Below are 22576 nucleotides of genomic sequence, written 5' to 3' on the forward strand. Positions count from 1 at the left end.
ACTGATACATTGGTGCCGCTGGTCATGTGACCAGTTAAGGACTCAAAGTTCAGCAGAGTTACAGGACGTGTCAATGCTTTGAAGAAGTATTTATGCTTTTATAGCACATTCCCTTGTACAAATTACGCTTCAACCTCTCTCTCTCTCTCTCTCTCGCTCTCTCTCTCTCTCTCTCTCTCTCTCTCTCTCTCTCTCTCTCTCTCTCTCTCTCTCTCTCTCTCTCTCTCTCTTTCTCTCTCTCTCTCTCTGGAGAGAAATAACTTGCAATATAACTTGCAATAGAGCTTGCAATAGAGCTTCCTAACCAGGCCTTTTCAACAATACATGCAGTGAAATAGGGATGCACATACACTGTATCCCATGCCGTGTCCAGAAAGTGATCTTTATTTGTGTGCAGGTACAATTGCAGCTGGTTCACCAATTGCAGAATGACAAAGAGAGAGAGAGAGAGAGAGAGAGAGAGAGAGAGAGAGAGAGAGAGAGAGAGAGAGAGAGAGAGAGAGAGAGAGAGAGAGAGAGAGAGAGAGAGAGAGAGAGAGAGAGAGAGAGAGAGAGAGAGAGAGAACAATTACCCAGCAAGCAATATAATGATCCTCTGTCCGGCCTGGCTGTACCACCTGACCAGGCCGGCCCTTTGTCAAGAGGGGCAGGGAGGGACTGGAGGACGATGGACATCCACCTACACTGCTGCCATTGTCTCTCCTGACTCCAGTGAACCTCAACACCACCTACCAGTATGTTTCCTTGTGTTCTTATCCCTCATTTGCCGGTTGAAGATGACATATTTCATTAAGCATTGGTGTCCACAGCAAAGTAGGCAAAATTGATGTGGCACCCTGTAATAGGATAGTATAGGCTGGTCAGCCAACGACGGGTAAGATCTCAGGTGAATCATGGGGACAACCTGCGGCAGTCACAGTCACGATTACTCAGCCTAGGTCATGAGAGATGACATGGGTTTCCAAGTGAAAAATATGTGCTTCTATGATGTGCTTATATCTTGTATACATTTCTGTATGTATTAAACTGTATAGCTTTATTAAACCTATTATCCACCTCACTTAACAGAACAGCAGAACAATTTCTGCAGGAAATGCATTTTCTAGTTCTATGTAATAATTGTTAAATGTCTGCAATGTCTTTGACCTCACAGGGGCCAGTTCTACAATACAAGAGACAAGAGCTGAACGTAAACTACATCGTTCCTCCAAACCTCAGTGTTCCGAAATCAACATTCAACTGAACGAGCACTTAGATATTTAACATTTTATTTATAGAACATATAAGGACACAATATCCACCAATCTCTTATTGTATTCCCATTTGCAACCTCAAAACACTGTCTTCAACTGTAAATACATTCATTGCGAAGCAGAATTTCTACAATCTTTTTTTTTTATATAAATAAATGTATTGTACTGTGTATAAAAAAAAACAGTGCTTCCGTATTCAATCACTCACTATTATTCAAATATGCAAAACGTTATGAAGAGGCAGTATAGAATCATACAATATATAATAACAATGATTATAACATGTACAAACAAATAACTAACCATTCACTTCTTAAAATGAACATATTTCTAAAGAAGAAAGCAGGAGTGATGTTGCTAACCCTATGTACCAATGCATTGTTGTTGGATGTTGGTCCATTGTATGGCTTTCAGATAACGATACATGGCCTGGTGCTCCCAGGCTACCATGCAGGAGATCTCACTGAGTGTGTCTGGTGATGGCTGGTTTAACCTGTACCAATGATGTCTTAAAGTGCAACAGGCTTAAACCAGATGCTGTCCCTCTTTCCATTTTTTTGTGGCCGTCCCTCTTGTTTTTCCCTGTGTTGGGTCTTGCCCCCTGCTGTAGGGGGAACTTCCAAGATGTTCACAATTGTCCTGTTTTAGCTTCCCATTTGTTTTTCAAATTTAGTTTCGCAGACACTCTTTTTTCAAATCTATTTATTTCAATTTCTCTTCAAGTCCGTCTGTTTTTTCGTTACATATAGGCCTACAATGTATTTGTCCAACTTGTCCTAGATTTACTCCAAGCATCCACTAGATGGCGACAAATATCATTCGAATGCTACGAAACTTAAACAATAATATAGGTTATCTTATCGATTACTTAATCAGGTACGAACTTGATACCATAAATGTCTTCTATGTATTCTAAAAGTGTATCGCACATTTTTGATTCACTAGCTCTTTGTCAGAACATGGGCCACAAAGTGTTAAAGAGTTAAGGATTTTGTGTCCAGGTCGGAATCCATCGCATTAGAAGAAGACAGAGCGAAACTACAACACCAGAGCCTTTGGTTTGCACCGCCGTCGATTCCTTAGGCCCCAAGCCATCTGTAGGCCTTAAGACATCTGCATGGGAGACATGTTGGAAACAGATTATTTTCTGAAAATGTTATTTTCTAAAAATATTTGTAACATTTTAAAACATGAAACTTTTAAATGTTAAAATCGTTAATTTAATTCAATGGGCCATTACTGCAAAGGCGCGCGGTCGCGCACACACACACACACACACACACACACACACACACACACACACACACACACACACACACACACACACACACACACACACACACACACACACACACACACACACACACACACACACACACACACACACACACACCTTGTATGGTGTAGGTGGTCTCCATGCCCATGCGGATGTGCTCGGACAGATGACAGTGGAGCAACCAGGTGCCGGGGTTGTCCACCACCATCTCCACGGTCTGGAAGGTCCCGGGGAAGAGGTCCAACACGTCAGCGCGGTGCGTACCGTCCGTCTGCAGCCACACACACACACACACACAGACGTAGACACACAGACGCAGACACACACAGACACACAGACACACACAGACACACATACATACACACACACACACACACACACACACACACACACACACACACACACACACACACACACAGACGTAGACACACAGACGCAGACACACACAGACGTAGACACACAGACACACACAGACACACAGACACACACACACACACACACAAACACACACACACATACGCACACACACATACACACACACACACAGTAAGAAAAAGAGGAAGGCAGTAAGAATGAGAACACTAACCACGAAAGCTAATCTCAGATTTCCTTTGGTTCCACCAATAACTCAGTGATAACTACTGCTGCTATACTAGTTATTCATGTTAACAGTATAGTAATCGCTACTTCCTAACTACCACAACAATAACTTTCCGCAGTAAGAACAAGTATTAACAGAGCCACAAAATCCTTCTCTTTCAAAGAAATGAAAACAAATACAAAATATAAATAAACAAGCCTACAATACGTAAACTAACAAAAAGTCCAAATGTTCAATGTGTAAGGCGATGGTTGGCAAGTGATCTGGGATGGAGCAGTCCTGTGTTACAGCAGAACATCTGTGTGAAGTCGGCACAGATCCTGGGCCGGGCACCAACAACTGAAAGGAGCTATTGGGGAGTTACATTGTTGCATGTTTCAATACGAGTTCCTACAGAAGAGGAACTAATTTGTGCGAGCAAGGCTTTCAGAAGGGGATTTTAACAAGTGTATTCTGTTGGGGGGCCAGGTCACACAGTGTTGATTTGAACTTTTGAATAGTTTACTTCTGCTGCCCGAATGTGAGCTTGTCAGCCAATTGCACACTTACAGATCCCCGCCTCTAGCAACATGAATGAACGAAACAAATACCAAACGAAACAAAGTGAAACACCCGGTTTAACCAGATGTGAGCATGTTTCCTGATTTTGTGATTTTGAAGTCAGAGGAGGTGAAGAAGAGGAGCGTACGTACCCGGTAGGTGAAGGTCTCAGCATGAAAGTGGACGGTGTGGATGTCCACATCCTTCCCCATGCCCAGGAGGTACCAGTCCACCCTCTGACCCTTCGTCATCTCCAGCCCACGCAGGGTCCCATACGTTAGGCCGTTTATAGCTGGCACACACACACACACACACACACACACACACACACACACACACACACACACACACACACACACACACACACACACACACACACACACACACACACACACACACACACATAGAGACAAACAAATAATGCACAGACATACACATGCACGCACACCCGCATAGAGACAAACAAAAACACACACACACACACACACACACACACACACACACACACACACACACACATGAGTATGCATAAAGTGAGGAAGGGTGAATGTGCTCATGTCTGTCAGTTATTCATAATTGCATGTTTAGATAGTTTGAGAGGAAAGCTTACGAGGCCTGTTATTACTGTTATTATATTACCCATCTTTACATGAGAATTCGATACATGGCTGCGGGGAATCACTTGGTAACCCTTGTTTGTATTTCCAACAGGAATGGGCATAACTCCAGGTACTATAAGAGGGCCAAATGGTTTCATCCCTTGTTGTGTTAAAAATATGCGTTGTGTACACTACTTACTATACTTTTTATTGCTATCGTAAAAGTCTTCCACCTCCTTAATGTCGGAGTCCGCGGCTAGGTTGAGGTAAGTTAAGATGTTGTCGTCCAAATACCACGACAGGTTCTCGTCAAACACCATGAAGAGAAGAGCGAACTCCTTCTCCACGTCCCTCCTCTCCCTCTCAGAAGCCGTGCCCCTGTGCAGAGACCCCTGCCTGCACACCACCAGGGGTCCCAGAAGACCACTGTTCATGTCCTACACACGGGGGAATAATCTACCTGTTACCGCGTTTACATCAACACTAACAGGACCTGTTTATTCAAAAGGTTTTCAAACGTTTTTATGCGTATTTGGTGAACCAGCTGTTTCTGGGGGGATTTGGTGAACCAGCTGTTTCTGGGTGGATTTGGTGAACCAGCTGTTTCTGGGGGGATTTGGTGAACCAGCTGTTTCTGGGGGACCCGTTATGCTAATCCAGCCTTAGGGGCCGGCGCAGAGTGAATAAACTTCCCTGGGACCCAGTAAAGGGGTTTAAAAGACATATGACATCGGACAATTATTTGGTTATCAATGTGTATTGGCTGTGATTTCCCCAGGGCTATAATCGGGTTCAGCTAATCACGGAAATGAAAGGTTACTACTGTGTTAACTGTTCAGCTGAGATGCAGTGGTTACCTTTACGAAATCCACAGGGGAGAAGTAGGCATAGGTGACGCAGTTAGGATCTGAAGGCCCTGGACCTGAGCTCTCTGGGAAATCCCACTCGAAGGTGGTGATGAAGCCTAAAGGAAAAACCATTCAACATAATTATATCACATACATATTAAAAGGAAACATGAACATCCTGAAATATCAATATATAATACTAATAACATTAAACATCAGTGGGCCTATACAACCGTATAAACGTTCTGCACCTGTTTACAACATAAAGTCCAACAACAGAACCACACCAATTCAATATATACCGCAAATCCTACAAGCAGACCTATGCAATATCAATTTATAACATGAATTACCTGAAAGGGACATTTAACCTAAACCCATCAAGCATAAAACAAATATATACATATATACATGAATGAATGAATATGAATTAACAAAAAAAATTCAATGCAATCAATTGGGAAATGTAAAGCTTATCTTTTATCCTGAAACACAGGATAAAAAAATCCTGAAAAACTTGGCCTCTCAAATATGCAGGGTCTATGGATGCACAGTATAATGTATATGGTTCTTAAAGCCTCACCAGGTTGGACAGGGTTGGCTCCCGGGAAGCGAGAGGACCTCTGGATGCCTTGGGCGTGGATGGAGTAGGGCCGGCTTGCCTTGTTCTTAAACATGACCAGGACCTGCTCGCCCACCTCTGCTTTGATCAAAGGACCTGTGCAACGGATGGCTGTTAGTCAGACGTTGCCCCCCCTGTCCCTGTCTCTGACTCTTTCCCGGATTCTCTCGCTCTCCATCTTCTCTCTCTCTCTCTATTTCCCTCTTCTTGCTCAATCCTGGACTCTCTCTATGTCTGTTTTCTATGTCTTTCCCTCCCATTTTCTCACTGTCTCTCATTCGATTTAAAACCGGAGAGCTTCATCTGGACAAAATCATATATTCATCAAGCAATGTAAACAAAGGTCTTCAACAACTTCAACTATCCATCTATCTCTCTCTCTCCCCCCTTCTATCTCTCTGTCTCTGTCTCTCTCTCTCTCTCTCTCTCTCTCTCTCTCTCTCTCTCTACCCATGATTCCTAGGTGCTGCAGTTGTTCCCGCGGCGTGCTGAAGGTCTCGTCTGTGTACTCCCTGTAGACCACCTTCTTGAAGCGTGGCCCGATTCGATCTGGTGCTTTTCCCACATACATATGGCTGGGGCTGGACGCAAACAGACACACACACACACACACACACACACACACATTTGTAGACATTAGCGGGCCGCCAAGGGAGAAGAGCATAACATACAATTATGTTCCCGGCTAAACCAGGATGCCTGCTGCATAATTGTTGTTATGTTCCATGCATGTACACACAAACATATACACCATACACACACACACAGACACACACACACACCTGTTCACCGGATGGTTCTCCAGCTCCCAGGTACTGTCGGGGAAGTAGTCCCACTCGGTCTCCTCAGCGCTGATGAAATACGGGACCACCCTGGTGGCTTTCCAAGGCGCTGAGGCAGTCACATTTTGTCCCGGGCATCGGCCCACCTGGTACTGGTGCCTCATCCCGGCACTGTAGTGGGTGGTCACTCTGCAGGTCACCTCGAATATACCTGCACACAAACACATGCACATTTGTATGAGGTTACAATTCTTTGTATTGACCTTAATCACAGTGACTCAAAGGGCTTCACCGGCCCCACATCGTATGACACCCCAAACCCAAACCCTTCTAAAAGGGCTTCCAGGAAAGTCTCAAAAGGAAAAATACAAGGGAAGACACCTTAAGAAGGAACAGGACTGCAATAAATACAAAACGGGCATTTAGTATAAGACAAAACACAGCAAAAAGAACGGTTGAGTAAGATTATAAAGTATTTAATTATTATATTGTGGTTGAATATTATACTGTGCTATGTTATTATATTTCAGATTATGTGGGGGCATATGATTATAGTGTGGTTGAGGCTGTTCTTGGATGGGTTGGCCTGTGGTTGGGATGGGAGTCGATTAATTGTAGTTTCTGAGGGGGGTTATGCAGTCCTACTATGTAAGAGCAGAACTGTCACCAACACCTTGGCTCCAAGGGTGAGGACATAAGGAGTAAGACAGTAGTGTGCGGTGACTCTAAATTTCAGTGGGGCAGAAATTACCGGCGTATGAACAGACCCACAATTTATGTGTTTTTTAAATATGTATATTTTGAGCTACATTAAAACCACTCGCCATATCTGCATCTCATATAGAAACGAAAGAAATTGACGAATAATTTGAGTTAAAACAGTTCTAGAATGATAATATCAATTCTTATTGCAACCTGCAGGGTAATGTGATAAACATAAGGAGGAACGTGATCGCTGAGCTGCCCTGCCCCAACATTGCTTGACACGTTAAACTCAACTAGAATCAACAACATCATCTAAAATTGGATGTCAACAGACCAAAAATAGTCGGAAAGCCTACAGAAACTAGAGATAGTTAATGTGACAATCACATTATTTAAAAGAGACTCGAAAAAATGATGGGGAACGTAGTATTAACATGACTCAGTAAGTTGGAAAAAGATAAAGTAAAGCAAAGAGTCATACACATCAGCAAAGTGTATAATGCCCAAAGAAAAGGCATTGCAATCTGCTGCAGCCAGCCCTCAATGGTGGCCGGCCAGAGCAGGACAGAGAAGCCGAAGGAGGCCACAGGACACAGGCTATATTCCGGCAGCCATAAACACGGATGGCTTCTATTCCCTCATTAGCACCAGAACTCTCCAGCGTCTCCTGCAGGTCGCATAGGACAAGACATGACTATGTGCAAAAATATGATATAGTGCTCAAGAGCACCATACAGCCAGAGGGAGGAAGAGGAGTAACGCTTCAAGGCACGGCAAAGTCGGCCGTCACAGGGTGAGGCCAGAGCCTGGGCCGGAATCATACAACTGCAAGGGACGGGGGTTATGACTTGTTTCCTGTTTTGTGACCGCCGTATTTGAAGTGTCCTACCAAAGCGTAACTCATTTTTGCAATTGGAGGAAGCCTTCAGAAGAAGAATTGATGCGGTGCATATCTAGCCTCAACGTCTGCTGTTCAGACAGGATGTTTGGAGCTTCCACGGAATGTGTTTGTTTCAAGTGCTTACGGTTTTACGACGTGCTTACACGTCCCCGCCGGCAGCGACATGATTTGTTCGAAAACAATGACGAAGCAAAAGACAGCGAACGGCCCCGGTGCACCAGGATCTCAGCTTCGATTTTTCATCTTAAACCTGACGTGAAACCCAGGAGCAGAGCCCTCACCCAGCGCCTGCGGCTGCATGGCGAGGGTGGCGGTGGTGTGGGGGAACACGTTGGCCGTGTCCCGGGTGGTGCTCTGCCTCTGGAAGTTGTTGCCCTCGAAGTGGACCCCATGGATGTCCCCCTCGGTGCCCAGGCCAAAGATGTACCACACCACCTGCTCCCCCTGACACAACTCCAGACCCCCAAGGTTCCCGTACACCAAGCCGTTGACCGCTGAAGCAGAGAAGGTGGGGGGGAGTAACACACTTATTATATAATAGATATTGTTATGTAGATGCTTTGGAACACAGTGATGTTGATACAGCGCCTTAAACGATAGGAATAACACGTGCCACACCCAAATGTTCCATGCAAACTACACACAGATGTGCACAGGAACCACACTGATACACTAACACACACGCAAACACTTCTCTCTCTCTCTCACAAACACACATCACACACACACACACACACGCACGCACGCACGCACGCACGCACGCACGCACGCACGCACGCACGCACGCACGCACGCACGCACGCACGCACGCACGCACGCACGCACGCACGCACGCACGCACGCACGCACGCACACACGCACGCACACACACACACACACACACATTACCATGCATCCTATTGCTCTCTGTTATTGCCTCCGCATCCTCTTCTTGTTCTGTCAATGGGCTTTGCAGAGTGGCGTACGTTTCGGTATTTTTATCAATGTACCAGCTTTCGTTCTCGTCCATGACGGAATAGAGGAGGAAAAACTCCTTGTCCACGTCTTTCTGTTGGGGAGACATTCAGATCCAGGTCGTCAGTTGGATTGACTCCCTTCAAAGAGGGGGCCCTAGTAGTTGAGCTACACACGACACATGAGCTAAGAGACCCCACTTCAGCTTGTACCTGAACTCCACTGCTCCCCAGGGACCCTTGCTTGCAGACCAGTAAGGGTCCCACTAAGCCCGAGCTGGTGTCTTTGATAGGGTCGGTGCCGGAGTAGTACAGATAAGGGATACAGGCCGGGTCTGATGGAGACGGGCCTTCCAGCAGCTGCCAGGCGTAGACGAAGGTCTCCCCTGGTCCCACCTCGGCTCCAGCCCCGCCCAAACCTGTCACAAGGTGGTGGATGGTTCTGGAAGTTCTTCACTAAGGTTCAATGGTTCATGACATGAAGGAGGGAACATCTGTAATGACAACTTGGTTTATTCTGATGATACAATGTAGTAGCATGGCTAATAAGTGACCCTGCGGTCAGTCTCGAGAGAACATTTGAATGATACGTGTGTGCACAGGGTTTATTTCTCTGGTGTTTGAGCACCAGCACTTTCCCGGTACCGTTTTGGCTAGGATGGAAACCCATTCCCCATTCCACTGGTGCCAGTGAATAGCCTACTAAACCGTGTTGTTTTAAGGTGTCTGTACCGTCAGAGCCAAGCTTGTCCATGTGGAGCCCATGAGGCTGGATCCCATAATTCCTGCTGGCCTTGTTCATGAACGTCACACTGATGGTGTCCCCCAACTCCCCCCGCAGGACCGGACCTGGGGGGCAGCGGTGGAGGGTCAGAGATTACACACTGAGATAGAGAGCCGGAGAGACGCAAGGAAGAGAGGGGAAGGAAGAGGAAGAGGAGGGGAGGCAGAGAGGGTGAGATTGAGGGAGGCAGAGAGAGTAGGAGAGGGAGGGGGAGTTAGGAGATGGAGAAAGGGGGAAATAGCCTGAATATAGAGACAGAAAGAGGGAGAAATTAATTGAAAGAGAGAGAGGAAGAGGAGGTTCGAGAGACAGAAAGAGAGAGGGAGAAAAAGAGGGAGGGGAGAAAGAACAAGAGAGAAGTAACAGAGAGAAAGAGTGAAGAGAAAATTAGAGATGAATACAAAAGGAAAGAGAAAGCATAATAGAGAAACAGAGAGAGAAAGTGTTCATAACAAGCTTTACCCAGAATCCCCATGTGTTTGTCCGAGGGCTTCCTGCTGGTGAAGGTACTGTCAGTGTAGGCCCTGAACACCGCTTTCAAGTACCGCCCCCCGATCCGACCGGCAGTCCGTCCGAAGTAGAGCTCTGATGGACTGGGAAATTGTGTGTGCATATATGTGTGTGTGTGTGTGTGTGTATGTGCCAGAAATCACAATAGAACAAAATAGATGTTAGATAAGGATGTTTATCTTTTTCTTTTTTTTCATGATTTAAAGAACAAGGGTCTGCTTGTCTGGTCCGGGAGGAACAATAAGGCCTATAATCATATCGATGTCCCTCAGAAACAGCGAGTCAGATGCTAATGACCCATTTATGTTCCACAATGACACGTGAACAAAGCTCACAAGATTCACATTGTTAATGTTTTATCTCTAACGTAGCTAACTCACCTTACCTTCTGTTCAGATTCCTACACTCTGCAATTATCTTGTTGGTTTATAGTGTATTATTTATAATGGCTGAGCCTTTGCTATAATGACCTGCTCCTGTTTTAACAAGCTTTAGTTTATATTAAAAAAAACATTATATACGATGTAGCCTACACATGTATAACATCTATAAACAAACAGCCCTGCTGTGTCAGTTGTTTATCCTCTCCTCTACTGAGAGGGGGCTTTGGGCTCCTCTGGGATTCCTAGCAGAAGGCTGGAATAGTTTGGGTCGATAAATCACCAGGGTTACCAAGTCTTTATAAACATTACTGCACTGCTGTTAACAAAATAATTTAAGGTGGACTGATCTGAGCAATATTTTTTTTTAACTCCGTCCCGAAATCCGTTATGCCCAAAATTGTAACTACTACATGCAACAAGCATCAGATACATGTAAGAGGGGAACTCCTCAGGCCTCTTAATGCCCTAAAGGAAGGCTGAGAGAGGGTTAATTTACCTCTGGCTGTTTGTGAGGTTTATCATGTTGATGTTATCTAATCCCGACGGACCATAGTCCCATGTGACCTCTTCTGCGGCCACATAGTACTGTCTCACAACCCCGGTAGGCTGTGAGGAGTCCCCTGCATCTCCACACCCCTTCACCGTATAGGAGGTCTGCATCCCAGCTGTCAGGGGGAAGTACACACACACACACGCACGCACGCACGCACGCACGCACACACACACACACACACACACACACACACACACACACACACACACACACACACACACACACACACACACACACACACACACACACACACACACACACACACACACACACACACACACACATTCAAACGCACACACACACACACACACACACACACACACACACACACACACACACACACACACACACACACACACACACACACACACACACACACACACACACACACACACACACACACACACACACACACACACACACACACACACACACACACACACACTCAAACACACACACACACACACACACACACACACACACACACACACACACACACACACACACACACACACACACACACACACACACATTCAAACACACACACACCCACACACAAACATACACATGCACTCACACAGACACACAAACAGACACCAACATCCAAATACACACAGACACACAAACAGACACCCACATACACATACACACAGACACACACACAGACACACACATCCACACACACACAAACAGACGCCAAATCTTACACATACTCTGCATGGTTTGTTTATGCAAGGTCGGAAACTGAGAGTTGATGACACAGTAGATTTGCAAACTGCTCCTTGTCAGAGTATATGCATTATTTTGTGCAACCCTTTGCTTATATGGATAATTGGACTTTTGACAACCCCCTATTTTGACACATTCCTCGATCTAAAGAGCATGTTCTGACATGTCAGCGAATTGACATCTTTCAGAAGGTCAGAACTCAACTACAGTCCGGGGGTTAGCACAGGTTTAATAAGGGGGCTTTGAAACAGCACTGTGTCAGCACATTCTGTTATCCATCACGCAAAAAGACAGAGGTGAAAGGTTATGTGCCCCTACCCATGAGGTGGTCGTTAACCTGACAGCTCAGCGGCCACCTTCCCAGAGACAAGGGAACCATCTGCGCCGTGACGAACGTGGCGGCGAACAGGCTGAGGACGTCGGTGCGGTGACCTCGCTCCAACACCGTGTTGCCGTGGAAATAGGCGGAGTGGAGGTCCGCCTCGCCACCCATGCCAAACAGATGCCAGGAAACCGGCCGGTGCTGGCACAGCGCCATGTCGGGCATGTTGCCGAACATGTAGCCGTTGATAGCTGGGAAAAGATAAGATCCCGTTGACATTTGAGCTGTGTGAGGACAGAAATCACCGGGGTTCAACTGGAGGTGACTCCGACATCCAACTGGCGGTGGCTCCAACTTTTGAAAGTGTTTTTTATGCAATAAAATGCAACATGCAACATAATGGGATAACTTTTGGAATGGTAATAAAATCGAATTTTAACATTTTGGCATTGGTGATCAAATCTCAATCCAAACCCCAGCAGAAAGAAAGTCCCACCATGCATCAGGTTGGACTCCTCAAAATCTCCGTCCGACTGGTCCACTGTGTCTGGCTCCGAGCAGAAGTTCTTGATGTTGTCCTCAAAGTACCAGCTAGAGGACTCATCCACCACGTTGAACATCAGAATGAAGCTTTGGTCTACATCGTTGCGTCCCAGCTCCATCGACTGTGACTCCACCTGCTCCTTAAGGACACCTGGGGCACGGGACACATGACTCTGTCTGAGCTCCTCCCTCGATCTGGACTGGGGCTTGTATTACTAAAAAGATTATTCAAAACAAATCAAAATTGTTGTGTTTGCACCGACAAAACGGACAATCCTCCACCAGAATTTGATTGCCGCTGTGGGCTATGATCGCCCAGAGTGTGTACAGGGTCAAACGAGGCAAGCTTTTCACACATTCCCCCCCAATGCACCCCCCCCCCCCCCCCCCCCCCCCCTGCAGTTGGTCAACAATACAACCTAAAAAGGCCCCATCTGCAGCGACTACATTGTACCCTGTCGGAATCTCCCAGCCAAAGGCAGCTTGTCAGCACTTCGGCCCTCCTATGTGTAAAAAAAAATACAATTGTGGGAATACCGGGGCCTTGGGTCTCATGGTCTCACCTCGTTTGCAGGTGAGCAGGGCCCCGACCAGGCCCGAGGCGATGTCCTTGGGGGCGGCCACATGGGAGTGGTACGCCCAGGTCAGGCAGTTGGCGTCGTTCTGCGTGGGGCCGAACTCGGGTTTCACCTCCCAGCGGTAAGTGTAGTCCCCGCCTGGGGGGACAGAGTCGTCATGCTTCATCCGCCCCGAGGTCCGGTCTGCATACAGAGCTCCTGCTCCACAGCAAGACACACACAAGGAAGATGGGAAGGATGGGAGGTTAATCCAACTGCTCATGGAACTTCAAGGGTCTAGTGTTCTGATTAAAATAGGTCAGTTTTTCTTTTTTACATTGAACACGAATGGCAACTTGCAACACAAATCATGCAGATACATGATTAAATATTTGTAGATGTCAGAATTTTTTTTGTCTACTGTATTTATTATCAACACTTTTAATGTTACGTCAGAGATTTCGAAACATTGAGGTATTGTGCTGTAAAAGCATGTATACTTCTTGAACACATGGACACGTCCTGTTACTCTACTGGACTTTGAGTCCTTAATTGGTCACATGGCAACGGAAATGATGCTATCAGTTGACCCATAGACATAGAGAGTCAGAGTGAGTCATCCTCTGTTGGTGAACGTAAAAGGGAAAGGAATATATAATAGGATATATACATGACATCAGTAAGACATTAGGAAGATAAGGATGAACAATTAATTAATAAACTAAGTCATGAAACAAATGCGTGGTTTCTGCTATCGTATTGTTGCTTTGATATTCTCTGATATGTGTATTTCTAACTGAATTGGGTTCTGTGAAGACCGGAACATCATCTTGAGGGCTCAAGTACAAAAGAAATCCTTCATTGGGAATGTTGACACTTACGTATTTTTAGACCATTCCAAAACATAAAGCTACCCTGTGTTGAAAACCATATCAGATACAAAGCACATTAAATGGCACATAAACAGGGGGTGAACTATGTCCACTCTTGATGCAACAAGCAAAACCTTGTGTCGTTCTAATGATCCTTGACATGCAACATACCTATCCCATTGCACTGTATGCGCTTACGAGGATACATCATTAGAAAATAAAAACAGAAATAGTAAACAAAATAAGCACACCACATTATCATCATCACCGTCATTTATGGCTGGTGCATGTACAGTTATGTGTGTGTGTGTGTCTGTCCTTATGAGGATTTCTGTGTGTGTGGGTGTGTGTGTGTGTGTGTGTGTGTCTGTGTGTGTGTGTGTGTGTGTGCGTGTGTGTGTGTGTGTGTGTATGTGTGTGTGTGTGTGTGTGTGTTGAGTGTGTTTATGTGTGTCTATTCATGAGCATGTGTGTTTGTGTGTGTGTCTTCCATAGTGTTTGTGTGCGTGTGTCTTCACGAGTGTGTGTGTCAGTGCCTGTGCATGTCTTCATGAGCCCGTGTGTGTGTCCTCATGCGCCAGTGTGTGCACACGTGTGTCGTAATGCGTGTGCGTGTGTGTGCATTTGTGTGTGTCTCAATACGCATGTTTATGTGGGTGCATTGGCCTCATTGGATGCATTTGTGTTGTGTTGTAGTTGTACCCTCGTTTTCCTTCGTGTAGAACACTCCATGGGGGTGGATGGAGTAATTCCTGGAGGCCATGTTCCTGAGGTGGACCACAATGACTTCGTCCACCTCGGCCATGATCACGGGCCCCAGGTAGCCAAGCCACTCGGGCCTTTGGGCCTGCAGGGTGTAGGAGGCGTCGGTGTACTGACGGAACATGGCCTTCTTATACATCCTGCCGATACGATTAGGCCCCTGCTCCAAGTATATCGATGAAACTCTGATGAGACACAGACATGGAGAAACACACAGATATTAGTGTTATAAACTGCTGTCAATTTATTTATAATAATTTATTATATTATATATTAATAACTATTTTGACACTAATAATAACAAACATTTTGTTGGTTAGGTGCCTTGTTTTTATAGAAATGGGGAATTGTTATTCAAATAATTTACTGGACAATGTTTATGCAATCGTTTCACTCAACAGGTTGAGTTGTACCTCAACCTGTAAGAAGGGCAATACCATAGTTCAATGGCATCACATTATAAAAAGCATATGAAGAGATGCAGAGATATTGTTTTGTTTTTACTTGACCCGAGTCAGATCATATTATAATGAATCAGCCAAGAATGCAGTTTGATCAACGTGTTGGAAAAGGCTGCTTTGTTTCACAATAGTGTCAAAATATGGGAAAATGTAATCATCATCTGGTTACCGAGAAATCTTGCAAACTAAAGCAGATATTGCTGTAATGTAATGGTCAGAGCCATCCTGCGCTATTTTCTCTAACTCTACCCCCCCCCCAGGCCTATTCACTTTTGGGCTGAGGGCCCCAATGATTTTATCTGCCCAAAATGTTTTGATGTAACAAATATGTTAAAGAAAACACAAATTGATCAAAAAGAAAATGTTCAAAATGTTGCAATTCAGCTTTTCTGGCAATTTAGTGTAGTCCGGCTGCGTTAATATTCGTGGAACTAATATAGATATTCATATATTATATTCTGTCTGTTCAGTTTTACAACCCATCGGGCCTACCGGTGATAAGGGCCATGTTCTTAATCTGTTCCTTCCGGCCTGAGGATCATGTTATCTCTGCACACCGGGTTAGTGGAGACACATCAGAGGTCGATTAGCAGTGTTATGTTGTGCTGGTATAGTGGAGTTTCTCAACAATGAGAGACAGTGTTCACATCCCTAACCAATCACAAGCTCACTCTCAATGGTGATAAGTGTCCTTGCCATGCCAGCCATTGAATATGTCGGGTCCTGCTGTCAGCAGGTGGCATATCTCGACTTCAGTCCAACGTTGATGCAATCCAGGCTATCCCCGAGCCTAGCTCAGTCGCTTAAGTTTCTTCCCTCCTGGGCATGAAGGTCTATTACCTAAAGTCGATGCCTCAGTACTCTGCGAAATTCGATAAATCGCCCAGACCTACTACACACCTATTTACCCCACTTGAAAAAGTCCCCAAAACACCACTACAGTTCTGCTCTATATAAGTTTATACAATTATAGACTACTTGAACAATGAAGTTCACTTCACTACTGGATTGACCTCTGTGCAGATGAAATGATTACACAATAAGCCTTGATGAAACGGCAAACATGTTAGCACTGCAAAAATAAGGGGAAGTAGGATGATCTTATGATGTGTGGACATCCTGATCTTTAAAATAAATTAAAAGAGTCAAAAAAATAAGCACTCTATTGAGAGGACATCAATCGCTTGGAGCTAATGTTTGGACAGAAGGAGCAACAATCAAACCATATCAACCAAGTGATCAGCATAAAACTGGCTTGTATGGGCTGGTAACGTTAGCTCTTTCAAAGTAGACCTTCTATTTTCTGACATCCACACTAGGTAGTACAGCAGGTACTACATACAGCCTACGTCACTGATATACTCAATCTTTTCAAAAGTTCCATTGGCACGTTAAAATGGAAAATCCCTAATCCACAGTTCTTAACAAGCCAATTGGTTCTCAGATGCTTCACATGGGATGTTGCATATCATAGTCTACAGGTTTCTAGCCTTTACAATAAATATATAGGCTACGATTCTAGAATATATAATATAATATAATATATAATAATATATGATACACGCAATAAGAATGCATTGTTGACCAACACAGGAAGCAGGCAGCCCTTAAATCCGCACAGCGCCATGTAGAGGTGGATGCTGTGCGCGCAAACACATTGTACATCAGGTGCTTGACAAATTGGACCAATCTCTACGAGAGCCACACAGGCATATTGTCTAGTTCGTGTGTAAAATTCTGTGAGTGTGGATATTTTTGACAAAACATGTTGGCCTATTTGTTGATCGGGAGACATCCCTGTGGATATCATTTTACAAATCATAAATACAAATATTTGTGGATCGGGTTACACGCAATGTGAATTGTCTTTTTGTGGGTTACTTGCTAACAATATATTCCAATAAAAATAAAAGCCATACAAACCAGCATGAATGCAAACGTGTTTATATTCTGAAATAAAACCTACTCATCATCCGCAATCTCTTTGCCGTTTATAAGGTTTTTCCCACTTGGCGCATAGTCCCAGAAATCCTCAATGATCCCGATGTAGTACACCCTCTCCCTTGGAGCACCTCTCGCACAGGGGGAAAGCAGCAACACCGAAACACAAACGAACAACTCCAATGTACCCGTCATGTTAAAATGTTAAAAAATATTTCTTAATTATCAGATCATTTTGATTTAAGATCATAGATGCAGAGGGACGTCCGATACCGGCTAAAACTTTCCCGAGCGAAGGCAAACCCAGCACATCGCAGGCATGCAGCACTTCTGGACGTTTACACAGTCTCTCTATTGATAGAAAACGAGGGCCCGCCCACGGCAGCGGCCGCTGCATTGATAGGCTGAGAGTCAAACTCTGTGTTTGTACCATGTCTATCAAACAGGCCAATGGCTCTATAGTACTATACGTTTTATATAAAGCTCTATATGCCAATTGGGTTGAAACAGACGGGCACTATCACTCTCACTCCCAGTTTGTATTATATGTTTGTTTTTTTAACTTTTGGATTATGGTTTGGATTGGATATTTATTTTTAATGGGAATTTGTGTTTTTTAAGACACGCTATAAGTTCTAAGCACAGTGAAGTATTATGTTGCCTGTTAGCCCAACAAGTTGGCTAATAAAATCGTTTAAAATGTGTGAATGTCCAACGTGAGAACAGTGGCGGTTCTAGACCATTCTGCCAGGCTTGGGTCAGTGGTTCTTTTCAAGGGTCCATGAAACCATGATGATTTCTTTCATAAACGAAGTGTATGGCAATGTTTGTCCATCTGTTTTTACAGGTTATAATAAAGTTTCACTTACCACTTCAGCCAAAGGGTACACATTTAAGCAAGAACGATTTCAATTAATGACTTTTATTAGTAAAATAAAAACAAATGTTTGAAAGACTTTCTCAGAATGCGGATTCGGCATATTTATGTCATAACCCTTGCAGAACCGCCACCTGGCTATTATAGCCTCAGGCCTTAAGTCCAAAGTCCGGATAGGTATAGCTTCTTTATCAATATAGCCTGGCTATATTAGAATAAAGAAGCCTAAACTTTCCATTTGACAGGCAAGAATAAGAAAAGGTCTACGTTACGGTTTTCTTTGGGGAAATTTGAAAATTGCATCAAGATAATGTTGGGCCTGTAAAAACAAGGCCCCTAACCCCAGGTGAACAGGTGTCAAAGTGCTATTCTCTTGGTTTCCGATGCATAATTGCTGCTGTAATTATAATAATCAAGAACAAGACGTCAACATGCAGCCTTAACTACTCACTTACTTTGCTAAAGCTAAATCTGTATTTATATGCAGACTGTGTGGAGATCAGCATCCCGGGAGGGTGAGCACTCAACTTGGATCCAGCTTATTTCATTGATTTCTTGGGCACATAGTTTATGTAATGGTGAACAATATATCCATTTATTTTGGTGGATGGCCTTTTTTTATAGTTGACAACTAGAAATATTGCAATTAAGCTTTTCTGGCAATTTAGTCCGGCTGCGTTAAAATTCGTGGAACTAATATAAATATTCATATATTATATTCTGTCATGGTGATGGCCACTCGCAGGAGTTTTACAACCCATAGGGCCTACCGGTGGTAAGGGCCATGTTCTTAATCTGTTCTTTCCGGCCTGAGGATCATGTTATCCCTGCACACCGGGCATTGGTGACACATCAGAGGTCGATTAGCAGTGTTATGTTGTGGTGTTATAGTGGAGGCTCTTAACAATAAGAGACCACAATGAGAGACAGTGTTCACATCCCTAACCAATCACTACCTCACTCTCAATGGTGATAAGTGTGTCCTTGCCATGCCAGCCATTGAATATGTCGGGTCCTGCTGTCAGCAGGTGGCATATATCTCGACTTCAGTCCAACGTTGATGCAATCCAGGCTATCCCCGAGCCTAGCTCAGTCGCTTAAGTTTCTTCCTTCCTGGGCATGAAGGTCTATTACCTAAAGTCGATGCCTCAGTACTCTGCCACCAAAGCCCCACCGCGCCAGCTGCTGCGTAAGGACGAGCCATGGGTGTGGCCTCAGGCATGCACTGAGGCTGTGCGTGCTCTCAAAGCCCGACTTACTTCACCTCCAGTGTTGGCTCACCTCAACATCTCCGGCCCCATCCTCTTCACCTGTGATGCGTCCACCACACCACAGTCTGTTTTTACCATGGCGCACAAGGGTCAGCTGGGCATAGCGAAGGTCAAACAGTGATGCCGAGACCTGCCATGGTGTCCACTGGGATAGACAGAGACATTGAGGCCCTGATCAAGGACTGCTCTGACTGCCTTGTGAGCGGTCAGACTGGACACCAGGCTCCCCCACCCCTGAAACATCTTGCCTGGACCTCCCAGTCGACGAGGTAGAAGAGAACCCTCTTTCCCTGACGCCTGAGTGGTCCCAACGCCGTCTCCACACACTTTGAGAACGTGCGCGGGGCCAGGGAGTAGCCGAATGGCAGGCACTGGTACTCGTACGCCACCCACATGAAGGCAAAACTGAGAAACTTCCTGTGCGCCTGCCGAACAGGGACGTGGAAGTAAGCATCCTTGAGATCCAGGGATATGAACCAGTCGCCCTCTCCACACATCTGAGCAGCGCTCTGATAGTGAGCCTTCTGAATTTCCTCGCGGCAACGAATCTGTTGAACACGCGAAGATCCAGAATAGGTCTCTTCTCCCCTGACTTCTTGGAAACCAGGAAGTAGCGGGAGTGAAACCCTAGGTGTGACTCGTGGGGGGGAACGTCAGTGATGGCCCCCCTCTCCGAGAGACGGGCCACCTCTGCTGCCAGAGCCGTGCTTGCCGCCGGGTCCCTTAGCCTGATCTCCACCAAACCCATAAAGGGTGGGGGACAACGCTTGAACTGTATGGGATGACCCCATCTCAACGTGTTGTCCAACCACGATGGTAGAACGCACCGCTCTAGCCAACGCGCATAGCGGTCGGAGAGAGGGCGAGCTGACAGCTGAGAAACGCTGTCCAGGAATAACCTGTATTCCTCGGCCCCTACCGCCTCCACACAGTGTGTGGACCAAGGGGGGCATCCCATGAAAGGGAGGACGCTCAGCGACCGTGGTAGACGTTACAGAGCTAGTCGCTGTACAAACAGCGAGCTGTCTAGACACCGCGCTCGTGTCCGCTGAACAGGCAGCGAGCCGTCTAGCCGTAGCACTCGTGCCCGCGCGTTGTCCGCTGGCTGTAACCACAGCACCCAGACCCGTCTTCTCACCTTCCACAGACTGTAGAAGGGAGGTAGAGGGGATAATGTGGGAAACTAGGAGACAAGCGTCCGTATCCACTGGCTTGTGTAATGAGTCTCCAGTCCGCCCAAGAAGCTCAAAGGGACGCCGCTTCTTGGAAGCAGGTGAACCAGAGGTAGTGTAAACACGCCGTCCGGCCGCCACCCTACTGCCTTCTGGCTAAGGGGAAAGAGGCAATCGAATGGAATATCGCTCTTTAGGGAGTATGTACTGCTGTTCGGTCAAACAGTCTTTTCTTTCTTTATTAGGGTAAGAAAAAGTGGGAGCAAGCTTGCGGAACTTCTTGCCCCGCGGTGCTGCTCTCCCCGGCTGCGGCGGCGGCTGCTGCTGCTGCGACTGCTGCTGCGGCATCGGGGTTGGGGTTGGAGGCGGCCCCCTGGAGCGCTGGGACCGGCCTGGACCCCGCTTCCTCCCGGCCTGCTGGTGGGCTGCCGTGAGAATCGCCCCGAACCGGGAACGATTCTCAAGGACGGACTGCTGGTGAGCGAGCACCACCGAGAACCGGGGCCCAAATAGTCCATCCAGAGCTAATGGGCCCTGGACGAGGCTGGCCCGCTCTCGTTCCGGAACCGCAGTGTGAGAGAGCCATATGGCCCTCTGGATCATGGTGGCCCATAATTTATGCCGGCCGGCCGAAACGGCTATTGGCTGGCATAGCTGAAGGATGGCGCTGGAGAAGCAGGAAACCGTCAGCCATCTTGCGGCCTCCTCCGGGCCGCAAGCCTCCCTGCCAGCCGACAAGGAGACCAGGGCAAAGGGGAGCAGGGCGAGGTTGTTGACCGCCGCCGCAGATTGTAATATGTTGAGGTGAAGCCTGTAAGATGTTTTTTACGTTACATGTTAACTAAGGCGTATTTAATCATATTTCATGGTTAAAAGAGTTTAAATGATTTGTAATTCATGATATAGTTAAAAAGATAATTCTGCATTACTGCAATACTATTGTGTTTCAACAGTATGTTTTTGATGATGAGTATTATTGTAAGACCCATGTATAATAGCCTGTTTTTTGGAGTCCTTGGAAACACTTTGAGAATTTGGATCGAATTCCCCTTGACGAAGGGGTGGCGAGCTAGGGAAGAAGATACCTCCTTATCCAAAGGAGTGGACCGAGATCACCCATGCCCAGGAGGAGCATATCCTTCATATACCTGAATCACTTGAGTATCTCAGGTGAAAGCGCTCTGAAGCGCATGACCCTTGACTTCTGACTTGACATTTCCCCTTTTGACTAACGCATGCTGAACTGGCCGAACCGAAGAATCTAAGGAACACTTGCAAGGAATTTATTTTGTTTAAATATTAATTTTTTTCTAATGGACATTTTGCAGCCATTCTATGGTGGTTAAAGATAATTGTTCCTGACCTAATGTTATGTTCTAAATTGTGAAACATTGGTGAATGTTATTGATTGCAATGAAATCCATTTTATTATAATTTTTCCTACCAAGAATACAGTCAATTTAATAGTAACCTGTGGCTCCAGTTGATCATTGTTGTCATTGAATTCTTCCCTCCTTACGAACCTAGACACTAGTCCATGTCTAGATATTCTAATGCCCCACTAGGGCTACATATCGCTACAGACCAACGCCGCGCACCGCGGTGACGTGTTTGACCTCTTCCCCGGGACATTCCAGACTGCGGAGATGGTGGTGGAAAACCCCGGCACTGAGCACATCTACACCCTACGAGGTGTGTGTGTGTGTGTGTGTGTGTGTGTGTGTGTGTGTGTGTGTGTGTGTGTGTGTGTGTGTGTGTG

The 22576-nt window shown here is 45.7% G+C and overlaps 2 protein-coding genes across 3 annotated transcripts in view; one reads left to right on the forward strand and one right to left on the reverse strand.

Annotated features, from left to right (window-relative positions):
* Window positions 1-22576, forward strand: part of LOC130385249 (glutamate receptor 4) — a 1260456-nt gene that overhangs the window by 960983 nt on the left and 276897 nt on the right. The window lies entirely within an intron of this gene.
* On the reverse strand, window positions 672-17813 carry hephl1b (hephaestin-like 1b). The gene is made up of 19 exons (XM_056593661.1): window positions 17523-17813; window positions 15036-15280; window positions 13468-13680; window positions 12858-13055; window positions 12358-12612; window positions 11254-11422; window positions 10327-10457; window positions 9813-9929; window positions 9294-9499; window positions 9016-9175; window positions 8409-8621; window positions 6522-6732; window positions 6190-6320; window positions 5701-5835; window positions 5127-5233; window positions 4469-4706; window positions 3823-3962; window positions 2647-2800; window positions 672-2366 (listed from the first exon to the last, which is right to left on the reverse strand). Exons 1-19 carry the CDS (start codon window positions 17690-17692, stop codon window positions 2236-2238), a joined length of 3324 nt encoding a protein of 1107 aa, XP_056449636.1. The 5' UTR covers window positions 17693-17813; the 3' UTR covers window positions 672-2235.

The sequence above is a fragment of the Gadus chalcogrammus genome, chromosome 7 (assembly GCF_026213295.1).
Source record: "Gadus chalcogrammus isolate NIFS_2021 chromosome 7, NIFS_Gcha_1.0, whole genome shotgun sequence".
In the NCBI taxonomy this organism is placed as follows: domain Eukaryota; kingdom Metazoa; phylum Chordata; class Actinopteri; order Gadiformes; family Gadidae; genus Gadus; species Gadus chalcogrammus.